Genomic DNA, 20,492 nt, shown 5'->3' with positions numbered 1-20,492 from the left:
GTTTATCATTCATTTAATGAGTTATGTGTGAGTCCAGAGCACTTCATAAATGTCCATGCCACAATTTGACTTAGCATAATGCTACAATAAATAAATAAAAACTTTTATTAAATGGGTAAATGGATCATCGATTCACTGACTCAATTTGTTCAAAAGAGTTGACTCATTTTTAAACAAATTGATTGATTGATTGCCTCTATGAATGGATCATTGATTCACTGACTTGATTGATTGATTCAAATCTGCTGATTCATTACAAAATAAATCAAGCTTGTGTCTTTACAAATGGATCATTGATTCACTGGATTAATCGATTCATTCAAAACTGCCGATTCATTTAAAAAAATATCAAGTGACTATAAATAGATAATTGATTCACTGACATAATTGATTAATTCAAAACTGCTGATTAATTATCAAACAAATTAATTGTTTGTCTTTATGAACGGATGATTCAGTGGGTGATTTATTTGATTCATTCAAAACCGCTAACAAAAAACTAATCAAGTGAGTCTACAAAGGCATTATAAATTCACTGACTTAAACAACTCTTTCAAAACAGCCGATTTATTTCAAAATAATTTAAGTGACTCTACAAATGGATCATTGATTCACTGACTTAATTTATTCATTCAAAACTGCTGATGCATTTCAAAACAAATCAAGAGGTTATAAATGGATCTTTGAGTCGCTGACTTAATCGATTCAAACCTGCTGATTCATTATCAGACAATTCAAGTGAGTGTCTTTACGAATGGATCATTGATTCGCTGACCTAATCGATTAATTCAAAACAGCTGATTCAATATAAATCAAATCAAGCGACTGTCTTTATGAATGGCTTATTGATTCACTGACTTAATCGATTCATTGAAAACTGCCAATATAAAACAATTCAAGTGACTCTACAAAGGCATAATACATTCACTGACTCAAACAACTCTTTCAAAACAGATGATTAATTTCAAAACAAATCAAGTGACTGTACAAATGGATGACTGATTTAATGACTCAGCTGATTCTTTCAAAACAGCTGATTTGTGTCAAAACAAATCAAGTGACTGTCTCTACAAATAAATAACTGATTCACTGACTCGTATGACTCTTTCAAAACTGTTGATACATTCAAAACAAATCAAGTGGCTGTCTCTACAAATAGACAACTGATTCACTGACTCAGATGATTTTTTTTTAAAACAGCTGATTTGCTTCTACATAACTCAGAAAACTGTCTCTACCAATGGATCATTGATTTGCTGACTCAAACAATTCAATCAAAAAAGCTGCTCCATTTCAAAACAAATCAAGTGACTCAACAAATCCCTTTCAAAACAGCCGGTTCGCTTCAAAACAGCTCAAATCACTCTCTCTACAAACGGACAACTGATTCACTGATTCAAAGGACTCCTTCAAAACAGCTGATTCATCTCAATTCAATTCATTATCAAACAATTTATTATCAAACAATCAATTGACTGTCTCTACAAATGGATCATTGATTTTCTGGCTTAAATGATTCACTCAAAACAACCGATTCATCATAAAACAAATCAAGTGACTGTCTCTTTAAATAGATCTTTGATTTGCTGGCTTAATCGATTCATTCAAAACTGCTGATTCATCATAAAACAAATCAAGTGACTGTCTTTACAAATGGATCATTGATTCGTTGGCTTAATTAATTCATTCAAAACTGCTGATTCATTTTAAAACAAGTCTAGTGACTATAAATGGATCATTAATTAACTGACTTAATTGATTCATTCAAAACTGCCAATATAAACCAATTCATGTGACTCTACCAAGGCATAATAAATTAAATTTCAAAACAGCAGATTCACTTGTAAATAACTCGGAAAACTGTCTCTACCAATAGATCATTGATTTGCTGACTCAAACAATTCAATCAAAAAAGCTGCTCTGTTTCAAAACAAATCAAGTGACTCAACAAATCCCTTTCAAAACAGCCAATTCGCTTTAAAACAGCTCAAATCACTGTCTCTACAAACAGACAACTGATTCACTGACTCAAAGGACTCCTTCATAACAGCTGATTCATCTCAGAACAAATCAAGTGACTATAAATGGATCATTGATTCGCTGGCTAAAAATGATTCATTAAAAACTGCCAATTCATTATAAAACAAACCAAGTGACTCTCTACAAACGGATCATTAATTTTCTGGCTTAACTGATTCATACAAAACAACTGATTCATTATAAAACAAATCAAGTGACTGTCTCTTTAAATGGATCTTGGATTTGCTGGCTTAATCGATTCATTCAAAACTGCCGATTCATTATAAAACAAGTCAAGTAACTGTCTATACAAATGGATCATTAATTCGCTGGCTTAATGGATTCATTCAAAACCACGAATTCATTATAAAACAAATAAAGTGACCGTCTCTACAAATGGAGCATTGATTCTCTAGCTTAACTGATTCATTCAAAACCACTGATTCATTATAAAAAAAAAATCAAGTGACCGTCTCTACAAATGGATCAATGATTGATTCATTCAAAACTGCAGATTCGTTTCAAAACAAATTAAGTGACTATAAATTAATAATTGATCCACTGACAATTGATATTATGAATACATCAGATTTGTTTCAAAACAATTCAAGTGACTGTCTCTACAAATGGATCATTAATTCACAGAATTAATCAATTAATATAAAACAGCCATTTTGTTTAAACACATCAAGAAAGCGTCTCTACATAACAAAAGCTGATTCACAAAACAGCCAATTCATTTGAAAAGAATCAAGGGACTCAAATGACTTTCAAAACAGTTGATTCGTTTAAACAAATCAGGTGACTCGAATGAAAAACTGATTCACAGACTCAAACGACTCTTTCAAAACAGCTGATTCATTTCAAAACAAATGAATGTTGATGTTTAAAAGCAAAAACTGATGATTATGGCAAGAAATATTACATTTCCCCAACAAACTGGAGCTTTGGGTATAATCCCAATGCACTGAGCTGGACACAAATTAAAGAATAAACAAATAAATAAAAAAACAACCTTTAAAAAAAAGCATCATATTGCATTTTTAAACCATGATGTATCAAGCCAAAGGTAAAGACTCAGTACTTACATTTAAATGAGATTCGATGCCACTCGCACAAACCACGTCCTGTTTCTGTATGATTAACAAATCTTTCGTTAACTTTAGGCGAACGTCGTATGTGTTACTTGTGTGCTCGTCGTACAAGAGGGCAAGTCCGGTTTTTGTCTGTTGAAAAAAAAATAATAATAATAATAAGCAAATAATTAGATTTTAAGATTTATACTCAAGATCAAAACATGCAAAACAAATAAATAAAAAAAAATCATACATCTTCAGACACAGTTTATTATAAAAAAACATATGCATCTATTTGATTTTATTTAAATCATCATTTTAAAAATGCATGTATTCAAAAAACTGCACAAAATTTGCATTAATTAATGTTTTGCGGAAACAAACATTTCATTTTTATACTAAGAGTATTGTGTAGAAAATCATTATTTCATCCATTTAAAATGCAAATATTTGCACTAATATGCATCACAAAAAGTTTAGATTGCATTACAATACATTACAACATTGGTTTAATTGAAAACTGTGCATTTCAAAAGAATGGAAAACAATGTAATTCAGCGACGCTAATGATAAACAGGCCTTACAGAAGTGAATCAATTAAACAAGTAATATTTAAATAAAAAATATATTAAATGAATAAATATATCTAAATAATTCACTTACTAAAAAGGTGTAATCCAAATAGATGGTATGTTATATGCAATTCAAAAATATGAATTGAGTTGATCAGCTAATAAAGCGATTCATTTAGTACTAAAATGATTAAATAAATATTGAAAAAATGCTCCAACTAAATTACTGTAATCAAAAATATTGGATATGCAGAGAATAAAATCTTAAATTTAGGGTGACGAAAGTTTAAATTGACACAAATATAATGAAAACACACTGTAACATACAGTCTGGAGGTGAAATTCCATTGTTACCCCTAACCTCAGGGTCTGGATTTGTTCTTCGTGAGTTTATGACACCAGGCGAGTCTACCGGTGAAAGTTACTCCGTGACATCTTATATCTTATCTACCAGGATGCTCGCCAAAGCTAGAGTTGTCCCATCTTCAAAGACATTCCAAAGAAAAAAGCCGTCCATTCTGGGACCCACACACACACTCAGAGACACGCTATTGAAATGGACTCATAAAAATCTCAAAATTCAGCCCAAAATACATGTAATGTGTTTGTAACCTTTGTGTTCTCTTCCTTAATTTCTCTTTTATGTCTTACACCAGTATATTGTCAGGGTTGTGGATGGGAAAATGGGGAAAAAGGAGCGAGGACTCAAATGCAGGGAAACGGGAATTTATAAAATAATAAAAATAAAATAAAATGCAAAACAAACTACCCCGAGGAGGAAAACATTAACAAAACAAATACATACACAAACAAACTGGACTGGGCAGGCTGGCAAGGATCAGGACTGGAAACACGACAGGACAAGACTTCAAACAACGACATGTGATGACGAACTGGCACAGGGCAGCAAACATGAGGGGTTTATAAACTGTAGGAAATTAACACAAACAGATGAACATAATTAACTAATAATGGGTTAACAATGAGGGTGGGGCTAGACAATAGACAGGAGAGCGCATGACAGAGACAAGACAAGCCATGCGCTCACATAAAACAAGACTAGAACACGCAGCCAATGAGAGAACTCATTAACCGCGTGTTCATAACACCACAAGCACGCGGCGCATGTAAACACGCACCACACAAACACAACACACAACAGAAGACTGAACGAAAGACACGAGTACACGATGAATGAAAACACTCACCGTGCACTCACACACGCAGCGTGCATGTTTCATCCTAGCGCCGACCAAAACTGAAACCAACTGGACTGAGACGCTGGGAATGAAACCCCACGCTGTAGACAGACGAAAACACACGAGTACAAGAGCGCGCGCGTCCGAGGCACGCAGAGCCTGCGCAGCCGCATCAAGCGGGAGTGCGCACACTCTGCGTACACCCACGACGGCGCGCGCACACACAGAGACACACACAATGACAGAAACAGGACGAGACAGAGCTAGTGTCCGAGTGTCCGAAAACAAGAATCTACAAGACCAGAGTGGCAGAACACTGACATATATGGCCTTTTCAAGACATTAGACAAACTTAGAAAGCATGAATTATGTTATGGATTTCTAAAAGTGTCATGTTTGGTGTTTTTTTTCCATACATAATGCCGAGTTCAGACTGCATGATTTTCAAACTAGTCGTGTCACAGATGTTTTCACACTGCATGACTATCTGGGCTAGCGTTTCGTCGCTGCTTTGTTTACACTGCAAGATGGTTCGGCGACATGGACATTTACATTGCATGACTTTACTATAGGGAGAATCGCCGACAACTTTGTCCAAACTACGTCTCACAGCCAAAAACACGTCGTATATCTTTTGTTATTAACTACATAATGAGAAAGAAGCCTTTAATGGGGTAGAACATGTACATGTTTGCTCAACTGGGTTTAAAGGGAATTAGCCATTTCTCCTCAACGTTGATAATAAACTAATTTATTTCTGTATGAAACGTCAAACAGACACGGTTGCTCCTGAGTCCTGTCAAACCTCCACTAGTTTTTCCTCCATTTCGTGGGTCCAAATAAACCGAAAAAGAGCGTTTTTAACTTCTCCCCCAGCCTCCCGCTGGCCTGCAGCAGGTATACACACACGCACACACAAGTGAAAGCTGCTCTCTCATTGGCTGTAGGCGATGGCTGATGTTATTTTCAGTCAAAACTCAATTCACACGGCATGATTTGAATCGCCGACAGCTCCAGATATTCAGCACGCCAAATATCTCACAGGCATCGGCGACTCATCAGCGATTCTCTCAGATCGCGTCTTTGATCGTTCATACTGTGTGATTGTCACTCACATGCACGAGCAGCGATTTGCCTGTGATTTCAGGCATTTGGCGGCGATTTCTCAAAACCTGTCGGCGAGCCAAAATGGGGGTTAAAATCACGCAGTCTGAACTAGGCATAACTCTACAGCTCATGATCTAAGACACAGGATGATAAATTGTATGCTTGGTATAATTTCAAACCATGGGTAAAGTTTTTTCATATCTGTCTTGAGACAGTACAGACCATGGAGGAGGAACAAAGAAAAATTTTCCCGCGCAACTTTTCCTCTCATGCCATTTGTCATTCAGGAGAGATTGGAAGTTACCCGACCAAAACCTTTAAATAGCTGTTACACCCCCACGTCATCGCAGAAGGTTCCTGACACAAAGGGCAGACCGCGTTTCTGTACCCACGTGACTCGCCTAAGCCAACGTTTCTTATTTTTCTTATATGTTTGCGTCTCACATTTGATTCGATCTGCATCACAAACCCCACACAAATGACAGAAAACTTAAAAGACTTCATCTTCTAAGCATCAGAGAAACTTGCACAACAAGAGACAGAGAGACCCACTAAATACAGGTATTTAGTCGTGCGTTATGCTGTGCCCTTTTAGGGTGTTTACATACTTGGTGGTTCTTAATAGTTGTGCGAGACTGAGATGCCTTCTTTCATCTAAACTCTCAGTTTTCTATGTTGTTTTTATGTTTCGTACATTTGTTGGTTATATATTAAACTAGTCAATAAATCACGCTATAACCACGTTGGATTGTCTTTGCTTTGCTTCACAGAAAAAGCCACTTTAATAATAGTCCCTTGCTACCAGCATAAGTTTACTAAAACCTCTAAACAATTCATCCACTTCAAAAGTAGCAGCTATAATTCCCTTTCTAAATAAATAATTACAGAGTCCGCAAAGTCATTGATATATTTATTAACTTAAATTAACTACAAGTTTATTCTGAATATTCATTCATTTTCTTTTCGGCTTATTCCCTTTATTAATCCAGGGTCGCCACAGCTGCAACCCATCTCTGGGAAATATCCATACACACTCACACACTACGGACAATTTAGCTTACCCAATTCACCTGTACCACGTGTCTTTGGACTGTGGGGGAAACCAGAGGACCCGGAGGAAACCCACTTGAACGCAGGGAGAACATGCAAACTCCACACAGGAATGCCAACTGACCCAGCCGAGGCTCAAACCAGCCACCTTCTTGCTGTAAGGTGACTGCACTACCTACTGCGCCATCGTGTTGCCTAATTCTGACTATTCATAACTAATAATACTGTTATGGCCCAAAACTCAAAACTGGCTCGATTAACAACAACAATAAAGGTTTGAGCCAAACATATGAAAGACACAGACGATTGAATCAATAAATTGACGTCCCGTCAATACGTTTAATTTTCAAAAATCCTAAGTGAAACATTAACAAAAATCAAGTAGACAGGTAGCGCAGCTAAGTTAAACAGGTGTAAAACAGACTAACTGTTTTTAAATGGACAGATCTTACCTAAACTCCCCTGAAAGGAATAAACAACAGATGAGCCTTCCGGACCACTGCTTACCTTCGCTAAACTAAATAAATAACAGAACGTGACTACGAAAAATAATCCACTACCTGCTACGAAAACAAAGTATCAAAATAAATAAAATAGTTAACACATTAAAAATACTAAAGAATCAAAAGGTTAACAAGAACAAAACACTGAAGAGAGCGGCACTAAAGAGAGCACACTAAAGAGCGCCTGAGCGCAAGTCACCACCGAGCTGTGGGAGAGCGAGACTGCGAGAGAGGCAGAGAGAGACTGAGCCGCCATTGCTGTCAGCCTTATATACTGGGAATCCCCAGTGATGTCACGGGCGTCATCCAATCCTGGACAAGCCGGGTAGAAACACTCCTCCTATAACTCGAGCGCAACAAGCACAAACCGGCAACAAATAAATAAATGAATTAAATAACACAGACGCGCGTAACAAATACCTTGTTATTACTGATCATCAGGTCTTAACATTAACTTTTTTGACCACCAGCCACTGTGGCTAGTAGTTTTCCAACATTACTAGCCACTCGCCATTTTCACTAGCCACAATTGTAGTGTTGGGAAAATATATTTTATACACATAAATATGACATTGACATGCTAAAACAGGGCTCAACAATAAGGACTGCCCGGTGGCCCGGGGCCAGTGTGAAAGACACTCGGGACAGTAGACAGGATTGTTACTGGCCCCTATCGGCCAGTAACGTTGAGCACGTTTTTTTTTTTTTTTTTTTTTGTAACCTGGTAACAATTCATACAGCGTAAAGATGGCAACATGGCGGCAAAATTAAACAATGAGGCTAAAAGAAAACGTCTTTTTCTAAAGTCTTAGAAGCAGATAACTACATGGGAACAAAATTAAGAAACTGAAAAAAAATAAAATAAAAATAAAAGTTGTCAGTTTGGCAAGCCATTTTTATAAAAAAATTATTTAGAATTGCATTAAAATACCAGCACATTTTTCATACTGCTCTTTCATTTGCATAAAATCTTGAATTTTGCTCATTATACATTTATTAACATATTTAAAATGTTTAAATTCTAGATTCACAGGCATAATTTTGCCATTATTTAAAATATGTGGCTAAGAAATAGCTATTAACTTTTTTTTGGTGGGGCCAGTGAAAATTTTGGCAGGGCAAGTAAAAATCTCAACCAATGGCCCGATCGGACCCGTATAAAAAATCCTTAGCGTTGAACCCTGTAAAATGACTTGATTTAGAGTTTGCGTTATCTCTACATGCCTCCTCATTTCACTTTTTCTGTGTCGTATATGAGCTTGCTCAATAATCATGAGCAAATGAGTCAGGGTTTCATATATTACAATTAGTTTTCATAATTTTCAAAGCCCAAAATGAAGGATTTACCCCATTTATCTCTGACCACACCATAAATAAACAGTTAATTATTTCTTAGCCACAAATTTTAAATGTGTGAAAATATGCAAAACATAGCTGAATACTAAACTTTTTATTAGACAAAACATGTGCACAGTCATGTGTTCTGGCTAAAGGTCCCAGATCACCAGTCAACTACACATAAATGGGGAGTTATTCTCCCATTAAAGCAATGTTATTCTAAAAAATATATAATTAAACCATATTAATGCAAAAGAAAGCAGGTAAAAAACATACTGTGTGATAATGAAAGGATGATCACACACACATAGTTAATGATAGACCCGTTAATAATCTGTTCAAGAATGGTTAAAGCTAAAGCAACTGGCGCTGCTTACAATAAGTCAACTCCGGAACTCTAGAAAGCAGCAAGACTGTGGGTGCATGAGCATCCCTTTTTGTCCAGTTTATTTGAAAGAGAACCGATCACACCAGTTTTGTTACTAGACACAGTTGCTTCACAAAAGGAATCGGGAGTGCGCACGCGTTATAAACAGCATCACCTCAGCTGTTAGCGCGAGTGATTATCCTCTCATTCGGTGTTTACCTACTTTGCTCGCGCGAAGTTGCGAACGCAATTATTTTTGTCAGTTGTGTTGCTTCTCGATCGCCTGTGCATGCATATTGGACCATCCTTATTGTCAAACACTGCTTTTAAGAATTACTATGTGGGAAAATTATTTTCAACCAGCCAAAGGGGGTAGTGGGAGTGTCCGTCTTCCCCGCCACCGCCGAAATCTACCCGCATTTGGCGGGTTGGCAGGTGTTAAAGGGTCACGAAACACCCAAACACATTTTTTGAGCTGTTGACATATATGTGTCCCACACTGCTAAAAACACTATTAGGACACCTATATTTCACTAAAAAGTGTAAAGTGGTTGTTTTTGCGTTATTTCAAGCAAATTTGTACTTCCTGTTTGAAACGAATTTTTGAAGCTGCGTCACGGTCATGACATAATAGCGTTGTATTCCAGCGTGCAGACTGGACGTCTGTGCCAGAGTGTGTCTTATTACGTCTTACAGTGTGTTGCATTAATGCATGAGTAAAGCTTGGTTCAAACCAATCAGCGCGCTCTATTGTGCAACTTCATTAATATTCATTAGTGTCACCGTGTTAACGCCACAGAGACGCCACGTTGTGTTGGCAAAACAAGCGTGAAGTGTTGCTTTTATAGTTTGCTGCAGTTAAGTTTTGTTTTCATTTTCTCTCTGTGAGAGCGCAGCTGGATCACGTGTGGATTAACAGTGTACGCGACGCTCGACAACAATAACTTACGTGTCTAAGGAGGAACATTGTTTACCTGAGAGCTGTTCTCATCTGCAAACGCTGAAATCCGGATTCGCTTGTAACGTTAGTCTTCTCTTCATAAAGACGCGGCTCTAGTTGCTGGTGATTGTCCTGTCTCAACAGATTTGGTAAGTGAGCGACCAGTGCTCTTTGTTTATTCAGTTTGTTCGTATCGAATTAAGTTAACTATAGTGCAAACATAGCACCGCATTTTGTGACCGAAATAACACACGCGGCTTTCTGACGCTACCTGCCGTGTGCATCTAAGTTTCCGGAAAATGCAGAGTTTTTTTTCTCTTATTCGCCGTGCGGTATCAAACATTGCATGAAAAATACACGCTTAGAGCAGATTCTCGAATCAAATATCTCGTTTGTCGCGAGGGACATGAATGAATTCCCTGAATGAAAGAGCCAAACTGCAGTTAAAGTCCAACATTTAATAATTTGGCAAATAATTCGACTACAGATGTCCATGAAGGTTAAACACCATCACTTTCTCATGTGTGTGTATTTTGACTGAAACTCGCGCGTGCACAAATATACACTCCCACACCATCCCACTTTAGTTCCTCCGACACTCCCCCCTAAACGGAGCTGGACACGCCCACTTTTCTGACTTTTTCCAAAGTAGAGGTGTGAAAACACCCTGCTGAAACAAGGGGGTTTCATGGCCCTTTAACGTAAAGCCCTGCTGATCATTAATATTCATAAATTGAGCTAATTCCGCTACTACACAAATCAACATATAGTGCAGATGATGTAATTACTTTAAAAACACATTTACTTAATTTTGAACAAGAAAGGTCATATACTGCAGCTAAAACTCATTGAAATTCATTCATTCATTTTCCTTCGGTTCAGTCCCTTATTTCCACAGGGGAATTAACCGCCAACTATTCCAGCATACTGTATGTTTTATATAGTTTGTAAATTTATATTTATATAGAATATTTATATAGGATGCACTTCCAGCCGCAACCCGGTACTGGGAAACACCCATACACACTCATTCACACACACACACACTTACACTACGGCCAATTTAGTTTATTCAATTCACCTATAGCGCATGTGTTTGGACTGTGGGGGAAACCAGAAGAAACCCACACTAACACAGGGAGAACATGCAAACTCCACACAGAAATGCCCAGCCAGGACTCGAGCCAGCGACCTTCTTGCTGTGAGACGACAGTGCTAACCACTGAGCCACTGTAACGCCCCTTATTAAAATTACAAAACATTAACTAGGCTCTCAGAAGACTTAGAGTAAATATTTCAGGTTAAGATACCAAAGAAAAGCTTGGGAATTCTTCCAACGGTGCGCATAAAGCACTATTAAAATCATAAAAGCACCAGACTTGTCTTCTCAAGTCCTGTGACAGCTCATGTAAGAAACTGGCTGGAACTCTTCTCTTTCAGGTGAGCTATTTCTGTAAATCACACAAGCCTGAGACTCATGTAAAACTGCTGAGCTTTTCATTTCTCTGGCGGTATTTGATTTCACTTTGGCTCTCCTCCTCTGTAAAGATAAACTGAATAAACGCAACAGAAAGTGGCCTGTGGATCTTTCAATTACGGTGGGGTTTTGTCGAGACGCAGCGGCGCAGAGACAGAAGAGCAGTGTGTTAATGCAGTTAACCCACAAAACACTCAGGAGGACCTGTGAAATACTCTACACTGTCAAATCAATTACAATCTGTATTTATCACACTTTCAAACTGACATGATGATCAATTTCATCCTCAAAGAGTCACGAAACACCAAAACACTTTATTTTTGAGCTGTTGACAGTCATTTATGTGTCCCACACTGCTAAAAACAATATTAGGACACATATATTTAGCAAAAAATTTGAAAATTGGTTGTTTTTGTGTTATTTCAGGCAAATTAGTTCTTCTGGTTTGAAACAAAATTTTTAAGCTGCATCACGGCGATTAGATCCTTGTGTGTATTCCAGCATGGATGTCTGTACCTGCAAGTGCATCATGACTTCTCTGAGTTTGCTGCTTGAATTCATGAAAAAGACTTGATTCAAACCGATTAACATGCTCTATTGTGTATGCGGTGCAACTTCATTAATATGCATGATAGCTTCGAAGACTGTTTGTACCAACACAATCTCACGGCAATTCGTAACTTTTTCATTAAGTGGCTAATTTGTATGAATTCGTACGATCCAATTCGTACAATTTAGTACGATTTGCTCATCCCCCAATGACGGTTGGGGTTAGGGGTGGGGTCAGGTGCCACGCCTCCTTTTTAAAATCGTACCGTTTTGTACGACTGAACTCGTACGAATTCGTGCGAATTAGCCACTTAACTGGCAAAACGTAAAATACTTACGTTTCCTCGTGAGATCAGGCTGGTTTGTACCCGTATAGAGTTCAGACGGCAGAGAGACGCCACGTTGTGTTGCCAAAACAAGTGGAAGAAGAATTGTTTGGAGACACGGGTCAGAGTTTTGTTTATAAATGTGCTGCAATGAAGGTTTTGTTTTCATTTCATGCTATGTGAGAGCAGCCGGACCTTAAGTCCGTGTCCTGATAAGCGAAAATGATTTGTTCGAAACGACTGATTCATTTAGATCAGAGATGCCCAAACTAGGGCCCGCGGGCCAAAGTTGGCCCATGGTAACATATGATTTGGTCCATCATCCCATCTGAGAATGGTTTAGAGTACAGATGTCAAAGCTAGTTTCTGGAGGGCCGCAGCTCTGCACAGTTTAGCTTTACCCTAATTAAACACCTGATCCAATCTAATTGAGTCCTTCAGGCTTGTTCGAAACCTACAGGTAAGTGTATTGAAGCAGGGTTGGAACAGGGTTAGGCGATGTCGACCAATTTGGCATCGTATAATGCATAATTCGAAACATCGCTATGGACAATGGCATCGTCATCATGTGAAAAGCGACGTGTCTGAAGAGCGAGGAGGGATCCGGGGGTGAGAAGGGTGCGTGACTTATTTGAGGACCAGGAGGGAGGCGCGCGATTTCCGAGAGATCACCACTTGTTTGCAGGCATTATGAGTCCCACAAATGCAAACTTCCGGGAGACTTGGGATGTCTGAATATCAAGTTTAACAACTATACACAGCAAAATATGGGGACCCAAAACAACTCTATGGGTGTTAATTTCAACACTTTGAAAGTGTCTCATGGGGTCCACTCAAAACAGAGTTAAATCAACACTTTCAAAAGGGTTGGCACATTGACACCGAAGTAAGGGTTAATTTTAACTCAGGGCAGAGTTAAAAATGTAACTATATTTGACACCGCCAGGTAGTCATTTTTTTACTACAATATATAGTTATTTTATTCAACTCTCTTGAGTGTAAATATGGCAAAAAGGTCAAATAGACTGTAAATTACAAAAGAAAAAACATTTTATTTGAAAACATTCACCACTTCAACAATTCATTCAGTTTTTAAAATGCAACAATGTCAAATATGCTTTAAATGTTTTATTAGTACAGACAGTATCAACAAAATATGTATGACCAGTGCACAAAAAGGCTGTTTCAGTCCTTTGGTCCAAACTTGATGTTTCATCAGAGCAATTTGAAAGTTCAATATAGCGTCACTCATAGTTTTCTTCTGAACGCATAGTTTTCTTCTGAAATTACATTTTAAACTACTTGGCGTGCAAATCTTTCACTTCTGGTGTTTCCTTGGTCCTCCATATCAAACACGGCAGTTTAAATGAAGGTATAAATGCTGTAAACTTGTGTGAAAACAAACTGGAGCTAGGAAATCTCATCAAGCATGTCCTGTGAATGAAGTGCTTCCCAGCCACAGGATGACCTTTTTATCCATGACGATGCTGATCGCTCGTCTGGTGGTTCCTGATGCACGGATATAGGGCGATGCTCATCTAAGAACTCTTCAAGACTCCAGCATGACTAAGAAAAATGTTTGAAAACAAATAGCAATCAAATTCTATGATATATTTAAAAGAACATTTAAAGTAAATAAAACATTCAAGAAATCTAAACTCACCTTTTGAAAATCTTCATGATGATCCACAACTTGACTCTCCCAGCTGGTTGAGGTGACAGGATATGGAAAAGTAGAAAAAACACATAAATCACTGTTGGAATCTCCAAAAACAATTAGGTTAACCACTATGACTAGAACTGGAAAAACAGGCAGCTGTCTGTCCAGAATCCTGAATTTAACACAACACTTGAAGCAAAATTTAGAGGAGCTTCATTATCTATCATTTAGTGATGCTGACTTCCCCAAAATATTGGCCACAGTGTAAAAAATATTGATAAACTTACAGTTTTCTGTAAGCGTGTGCGTGCGTGTGTGTGCGCGTGCCTTTACCAGATTCAACTTGTTAGGCCCTTTCAGGTCCAGTATTGACACCACCTTTCCTGGAGTCTAGCAGATGTTTCAAGTCCATATATAGTCTAAAATATTAGGATAAGCAGAAGAGAAAAAGTGCAAAGCAGAGCAAAACATTATTTAAGTAACAGTTCACCCACAATACAAAACTTATCACGTTCATGTCATTTGTCATTCTTTAATGCTCTAATACCCTCTCAGCTTGTGAAACAAATACAGAACTTTATCAAACATACCTTCATTATTATCACCACATATGACCAAGAAGGTGTGCTTGGTCATTTCACCAACTCTGGAAATACACCATCCGTCTCTAATCAGCCACCGTCACAGGGTCTTGTGTTATTGTATAGAGAACTGTGGCTGTTAAAAAACAACACCACATTAGTATCTAACACATATGCATAACCTTCAGATAAAAAGGAGAGATGAACATCACAAAGTATGCCTCACACTTTTTCAGATATCTTTTGATTCAGATGTTGATTATTGATAATAAATCTACATATCAAACCTGTATCATCTTTAGGCTGCACAAATATGAATCAGTTGATTAATTTTACAGACAGGTGGCTGTTTACAACGCACTAAATTGTCTTTAATAAAACGGAAATGTTGTGTACATGCTAGGTTTAGTCTATAAGCACAATATCATGCAGGAGAAAAAGTTTGACTAAGATGTTCCTGACTACAGAAATAGCCTAACTTACTAACGTCAGACATCCCGAGTTGGGGTGAAATGAAAAGTCATTTTCGGGGGATACAGAGTTGATTTGCTAGAGGTAGCGGGAGAGATGAGAACCTGAAGAGCAATGGGATGAGTTGCGCGCGAACGTACCTGAAGAGCGGTGGGGTTGACTTGCGCACGACGTACCTGAAGAGCTGGGAGGGATGCGGATGAGAAGGGTGTGCAAAGTGTTTAATGACCGGGCGGGAGACGCGCGATTTCCGGGAAATTATCATTCATTTGCGGGCATCTACTTGGGCATTTGGGAGTCTCTGTGCATTTGCGGGATAACGTTAACGTTAGTCCCGCAACTTCCGGGAGACTTCTGTAACGTAAATGTCCAAAAAGTGCAAACGCGGTCATTTAAACACATTAATGTTAACATTCCGACTTTAATGGTTGTCAACACTTAATATAATTCAAGCGTACGTTATCACGCGAGTCTATGGACTAACGGTATATGGACGGCCACGAATGAACCAGTTTAAAAGGGCCGCGGTGTTTAAAATAACCAAATTAACGAACACGAATAACAAACAATCATATGTTTTAGTCAGAAAGCCTTTTACAAGTAAGCATGTGTTGATTTACTCACCAGATATGTTTTAGAAACTCTCCAGAGCTTATGGAAACCGTCCTGTGTTGCCGTTAGCATCCGGGCAGAGTAGGCTAACGTTAGGCGGCTCCGGGGATTCCCTCGCTAGTTTGCTTCGAATTAAAGGAGAAGTGTCGATTTTATTTTACAGATGGGTAACAACGCACAAAATGGCATTAAGCGTCACAGAAATGCGTTGAACATGTACATTTGATGTTTTAATGCACTTTGTATGCGTGAGCATATATAAAAAACATTCTTGAAAAGAAGTCAATAGTAATGCAGTTACAGTTAAGCTAGATACACAAACGACCATGAATGAACCGCGGAAGATTAAAATTGTCACTCCATTCTAAAGTTAATAACTTAACAATATGTTTACAACTGTATTTCCTTAAAGAAAGTCAGTAAAATACCAACATTTAGGTAGTTTGACTCACCAGTTGCTGTTCTAAACTTCAGATGGAAAATGGCGTCTGGAAAATTCTTCAGTGACTGGGGCTGCATGAATTCCCGGATGTTGGAAATAACACCACCAAGTGTAAAAAAGATAACTCCTTGATTTCGCACTGAATAAAATCAATTCTAACTCTTATTATATTCATTTATCAAAATCTAACTCTTTAACGTCAACACTTCACTCTGAAATGCTTCAACACCGAGAATTTAACTCTGATGAATTTGCTGTGTAGTGAGACCCGTTCCAGGGGTACATCTTTGATAAACTGTCCGACGTGCACTGCTCTCTGGAGCTCAACTCAGACGAGTGCATGACAGTGTGTGGCTGTGTGTATGTGGTCACGTGATGTGCATTTTCAGCGGACGGAGGGCTGTTCAGAAATCCTAGGTAAAACACAGTGTGGCTGTGGATCATTTTCGTTCTAAAATGCCATTTTAACATTAAGACGTATTAGTGAAAACGGGGCCTGAATGTGTATTATTTGCGAGCGGGTTTGCGACGAGGGTGGCGTGGAGGATTAGCGATGCCGGCTCAGCATCGTTTTATCTATTGACCATCGGCCATGGACGATGGCATCATCTATCGGCCCAACCCTAGTTAGAACTAAACTGTTCCTAGTCAATGGCAGTATTTTATAATGGGAGTCTATGGGACAGTTGCTAAGGTGCCGTAAGTGGTTGCTAGGGTGTGGCAAAAAAGTTTAAAGGTTGGCAGATTGGTAGTCCGAGTCAAATAAGCTCAACCTTTAGTCTGTATGACAGTCTGGTGCAAAGTCAGGAGGTCAAAGTTTGACCCAATGTTAAGTCAATTGGACTTTTCTGAATTTTCCGGGTGAGTTTTGGGAAAACCGTAAGTCGGATCAGTTGGAAAAGATATAGCAACCCGAGTCAGACCAGTTTGGAGGTTTGGAGTTAGTTTGTTGGTTGTAGTATGAATGGTCTAAGAGGAGATGGATATAGAAATTAGTCCCAGAAGAAGAAGACAGAAGAAGTAGAAGTTTATGTAATATAACAGTACGTTGGCTTTCTCAAGTCACCATAATAATAAAAAAAAAATTACTAATTAAATTTAGAGAACAATTCCAGAATCTCTCAGTCATTGGTGTTAATCTGTACATTAAGATGAATAAATACTAGTAAATACCGACCTTTTGGGGACATTTCTTAGGTCCCTATATGGAAAGCGGCTCATAAATCACACAGAATTAAGTATTTTTAAACTGCTTATTTAATTTATTTATTAATTATTTAGAAACGCTGAATATTTCCTGTGAGGGCTGTGGGAGAGAATCTACCACATGTATAGTAGAAACTTCACTATGTCTATAGGACGTCCCTATAAAGATAGCCGTTCAAGTGTGTGTGTACAGTATGTATCACAGTTACAGTTTGTGACTCATCATGGTCCCTCTTGTATTTCATACACTCATGCATAATGACTCATTCTAGTGATTCACTGTCATATTATTTTAATGCACGCGTCACTCCTCAAATCTAATGTACGATCATCACGTCTCACCCAGACGCTTCGGTCTTTCAGTGTTTATCTGTGCTGTCATCAGTCTATCACTAGAGACGCTGCTGTTTCTGCATGCGGTGTCAGTCAGATGTGTTTTATTAACGCACAGACACCCAGCTGAAAATCTCAAAAGGGAAAATAACAAGCAAAGTGATGTATGGTCGCAGATGAAGAGCAGCACACGACGCTTTTCCCCACGAGACTCTGCTGAAAACATCCTCAAATCTGCTTCAGGATCATTAGAAAGACAGGGAAACACAGTGGAAGAAGGAAATAAAATCATCAAGGTGATGTGTCAACTCAAAACACAAAGGAAAGAATGAGGAACTACATTTTGCATAAAGAAAACAAAGCCCACTGAAAATATATAAAGTTAAACTAAAAATTATTAAGCCTCCTGTTAAATTTTAATTTAATATTTTCCCCCAATTCCTGTTTAATGGAGAAAAGAATTTCTAATAAGTTTCTAATCATAATAGTTTTAATAACTAATTTCCAACAACTGATTTCTTTTATCTTTGCCATTATGACAGCATATCTTTGTTTTATTAAAAACAAGTGTAGAACCGAATTTAGAAATAGCTTTGATCAAATCTTTGAGCTTAACAAATAAAATTAAATATGTAGGCTAATGGATGTCTTCAGTGGAGTGAGTTTCCACTGTTTCCTTACTCCACCAAAGTAAAGGAATAAAGAGTAAAAGTAAAGAGAAAGTAAAGAGGCTGAATGGAGGAGGCTCGTTCTTTATCCTCGTGCTGCAAATGCTCTATTTAACCGTTTTCTCTTAAGCGAAGAGTTTAGATTTTTCCACTTACAAAGTCCACATGTAAATAGAAAACGCGCCATGGCGCATGGCAACTGACTCTTAAAGGGAATGTGAGATGAGACTTTGATTGGTTTAATGCAGGTTGTGCTCAAAACACCCATAAGTCCACACGAAATCTGCGCTTGAAGAAAGTCGCAGATTTCCACAAATTTTTAGCCCATCAGCGAGTCTATTTATTTAGTTGTGTGTAAATGTGTGTATGTTTATATTTATTCAGTGTTTAAATTATTTTCAGTAATATTACCGAGTAATATGAAAATGTTCATATAAAAAACTTTTAGTACAGTGGTACTTAAAATCGCGTGATTTCCAAAAATCTCACATATGTTATTAAACTATAAGAATGACCATATTTTATACATAATCTACAGAAGATAAAATAGTTTTCAACTTATAATATATTTAATATATACTTAATATTTAATAGATACATAAACAACAACAACAACAACATGCAAATAAAAAGCTTTTTCCATTGGATTGCGACCCCTGGAGGAGTTATTATGCTAAATTAGTGTCACAGCAATAGTGTGATTTTACGTTACAAGTGGGTTGCAAGTCACTGGAGTTGTTATTTTGAGGGTAGTGGGCTGAAAAGATTAAGAACCCCTGTTTTAGTAAATACAGTTGAGGTGAGAATTATTAGAATTATTTTTTTCCGACTGCCTACAAAACAAACCATCATTATACAATAACTCAGCGGGAGCTCTCCAAGCTTAACGCATATTGCGAGGGCTTAAACGGAGCAGTGGTCGTAATGTCAAGCGAAAAAAAGAAAAAGACAGCTATGAAACATAACCAGATTCAAAGACTGTTTGTACCCGTACAGTGTTCAGACAGCAGAGAGACGCCACGTTGTGTTGCCATAACAAGTAGAAGAAGAATTGTTTGGAGACACGAGTCAGAGTTTTGTTTATAAATGTGCTGCAATGAAGGTTTTGTTTTCATTTCACGCTATGAGAGAGCAGCTGGACTCACGTGTGGATTACAGTTCACAAGACAGAAATATATTTGTAAGGATCTTTTTTTTACAGTTTTTATTTTATTTTATTTTTTTACTGTTTTTTGAAAATTTAATTATTAATTTCTATTATTTAATATTTTTCCCACAATTCCTGTTTAATGGAGAAAATATTTTTTTCAACAAGTTTCTTATCATAACAGTTTTAATAACTAAATTCTAACAACTGATTTATTTTATCTTTGCCATGATGACAGTACATATTTGTTTTATTAAAAACAAGTTTAAAACCGAATTTAGAAATAGCTTTGATCAAATCTTTGAGCTACAATAACTCAGCGCGAGCTCTCCAAGCTTAACGCATATTGCGAGGGCTTAAACGGAGCAGTGGTCGTTATGTCGAGTAAAAAAAAGAAAGGCAGCTGTGAAACAAAACCAGCTTTGTCTTTTTGTTGGAAACACACTTTAGATCTTTTTAGAGTAAGAGGTTTTTGAGTAATTGCCGTCTATCACTGAATGTGTCAGAAATATCGAAAACAAAACCAACTTAACCGCGCCTCATTTCTGGCACCCCCTGGATGTACACTGCCCTTAGAATTTGCCTTTACGTCCTATGCCACGGGCTGGCCCATTTGGGATATAGTAGGCCTACATGACAACTCTCTAGTGCCTTATAATAGGCTACCTTTGTGGCTTTTGTTGGCTTATAAATGACACAGAAAAAAGCGCACGCACAAGATCAGATTTGGATCGGTACCAGCAGACTGATTCAGAAAAATATGCGATATCGAGCCAATATCTGATCCAAGTATCGGGACTGGTGCATCCCTATATAAAACACTGTGAAGAATTCCTCGCTCTGTTAAGC

At 37.7% G+C, this 20,492-nt stretch overlaps 1 protein-coding gene and 1 long non-coding RNA gene across 2 annotated transcripts in view; both read right to left on the bottom strand.

The window, feature by feature from the left end:
• Positions 1 to 20,492, bottom strand: part of sntg2 (syntrophin, gamma 2) — a 178,946-nt gene that overhangs the window by 119,861 nt on the left and 38,593 nt on the right. Inside the window, 1 exon segment of the mRNA NM_001126427.2 lies at positions 3,108 to 3,245. Within this exon segment, the coding sequence (NP_001119899.2) occupies positions 3,108 to 3,245 (138 nt within the window).
• On the bottom strand, positions 13,556 to 16,359 carry LOC147839880 (uncharacterized). The gene is made up of 6 exons (XR_015512980.1): positions 16,300 to 16,359; positions 15,860 to 15,972; positions 14,774 to 14,900; positions 14,517 to 14,602; positions 14,187 to 14,229; positions 13,556 to 14,089 (listed from the first exon to the last, which is right to left on the bottom strand). It is a non-coding gene; the product is annotated as an uncharacterized LOC147839880 (long non-coding RNA).

Source organism: Danio rerio, chromosome 17, assembly GCF_052040795.2.
Source record: "Danio rerio strain M-AB ecotype USA chromosome 17, GRCz13ab, whole genome shotgun sequence".
NCBI lineage: Eukaryota > Metazoa > Chordata > Actinopteri > Cypriniformes > Danionidae > Danio > Danio rerio.
This window is presented reverse-complemented; position numbering and strand designations above follow the sequence as displayed.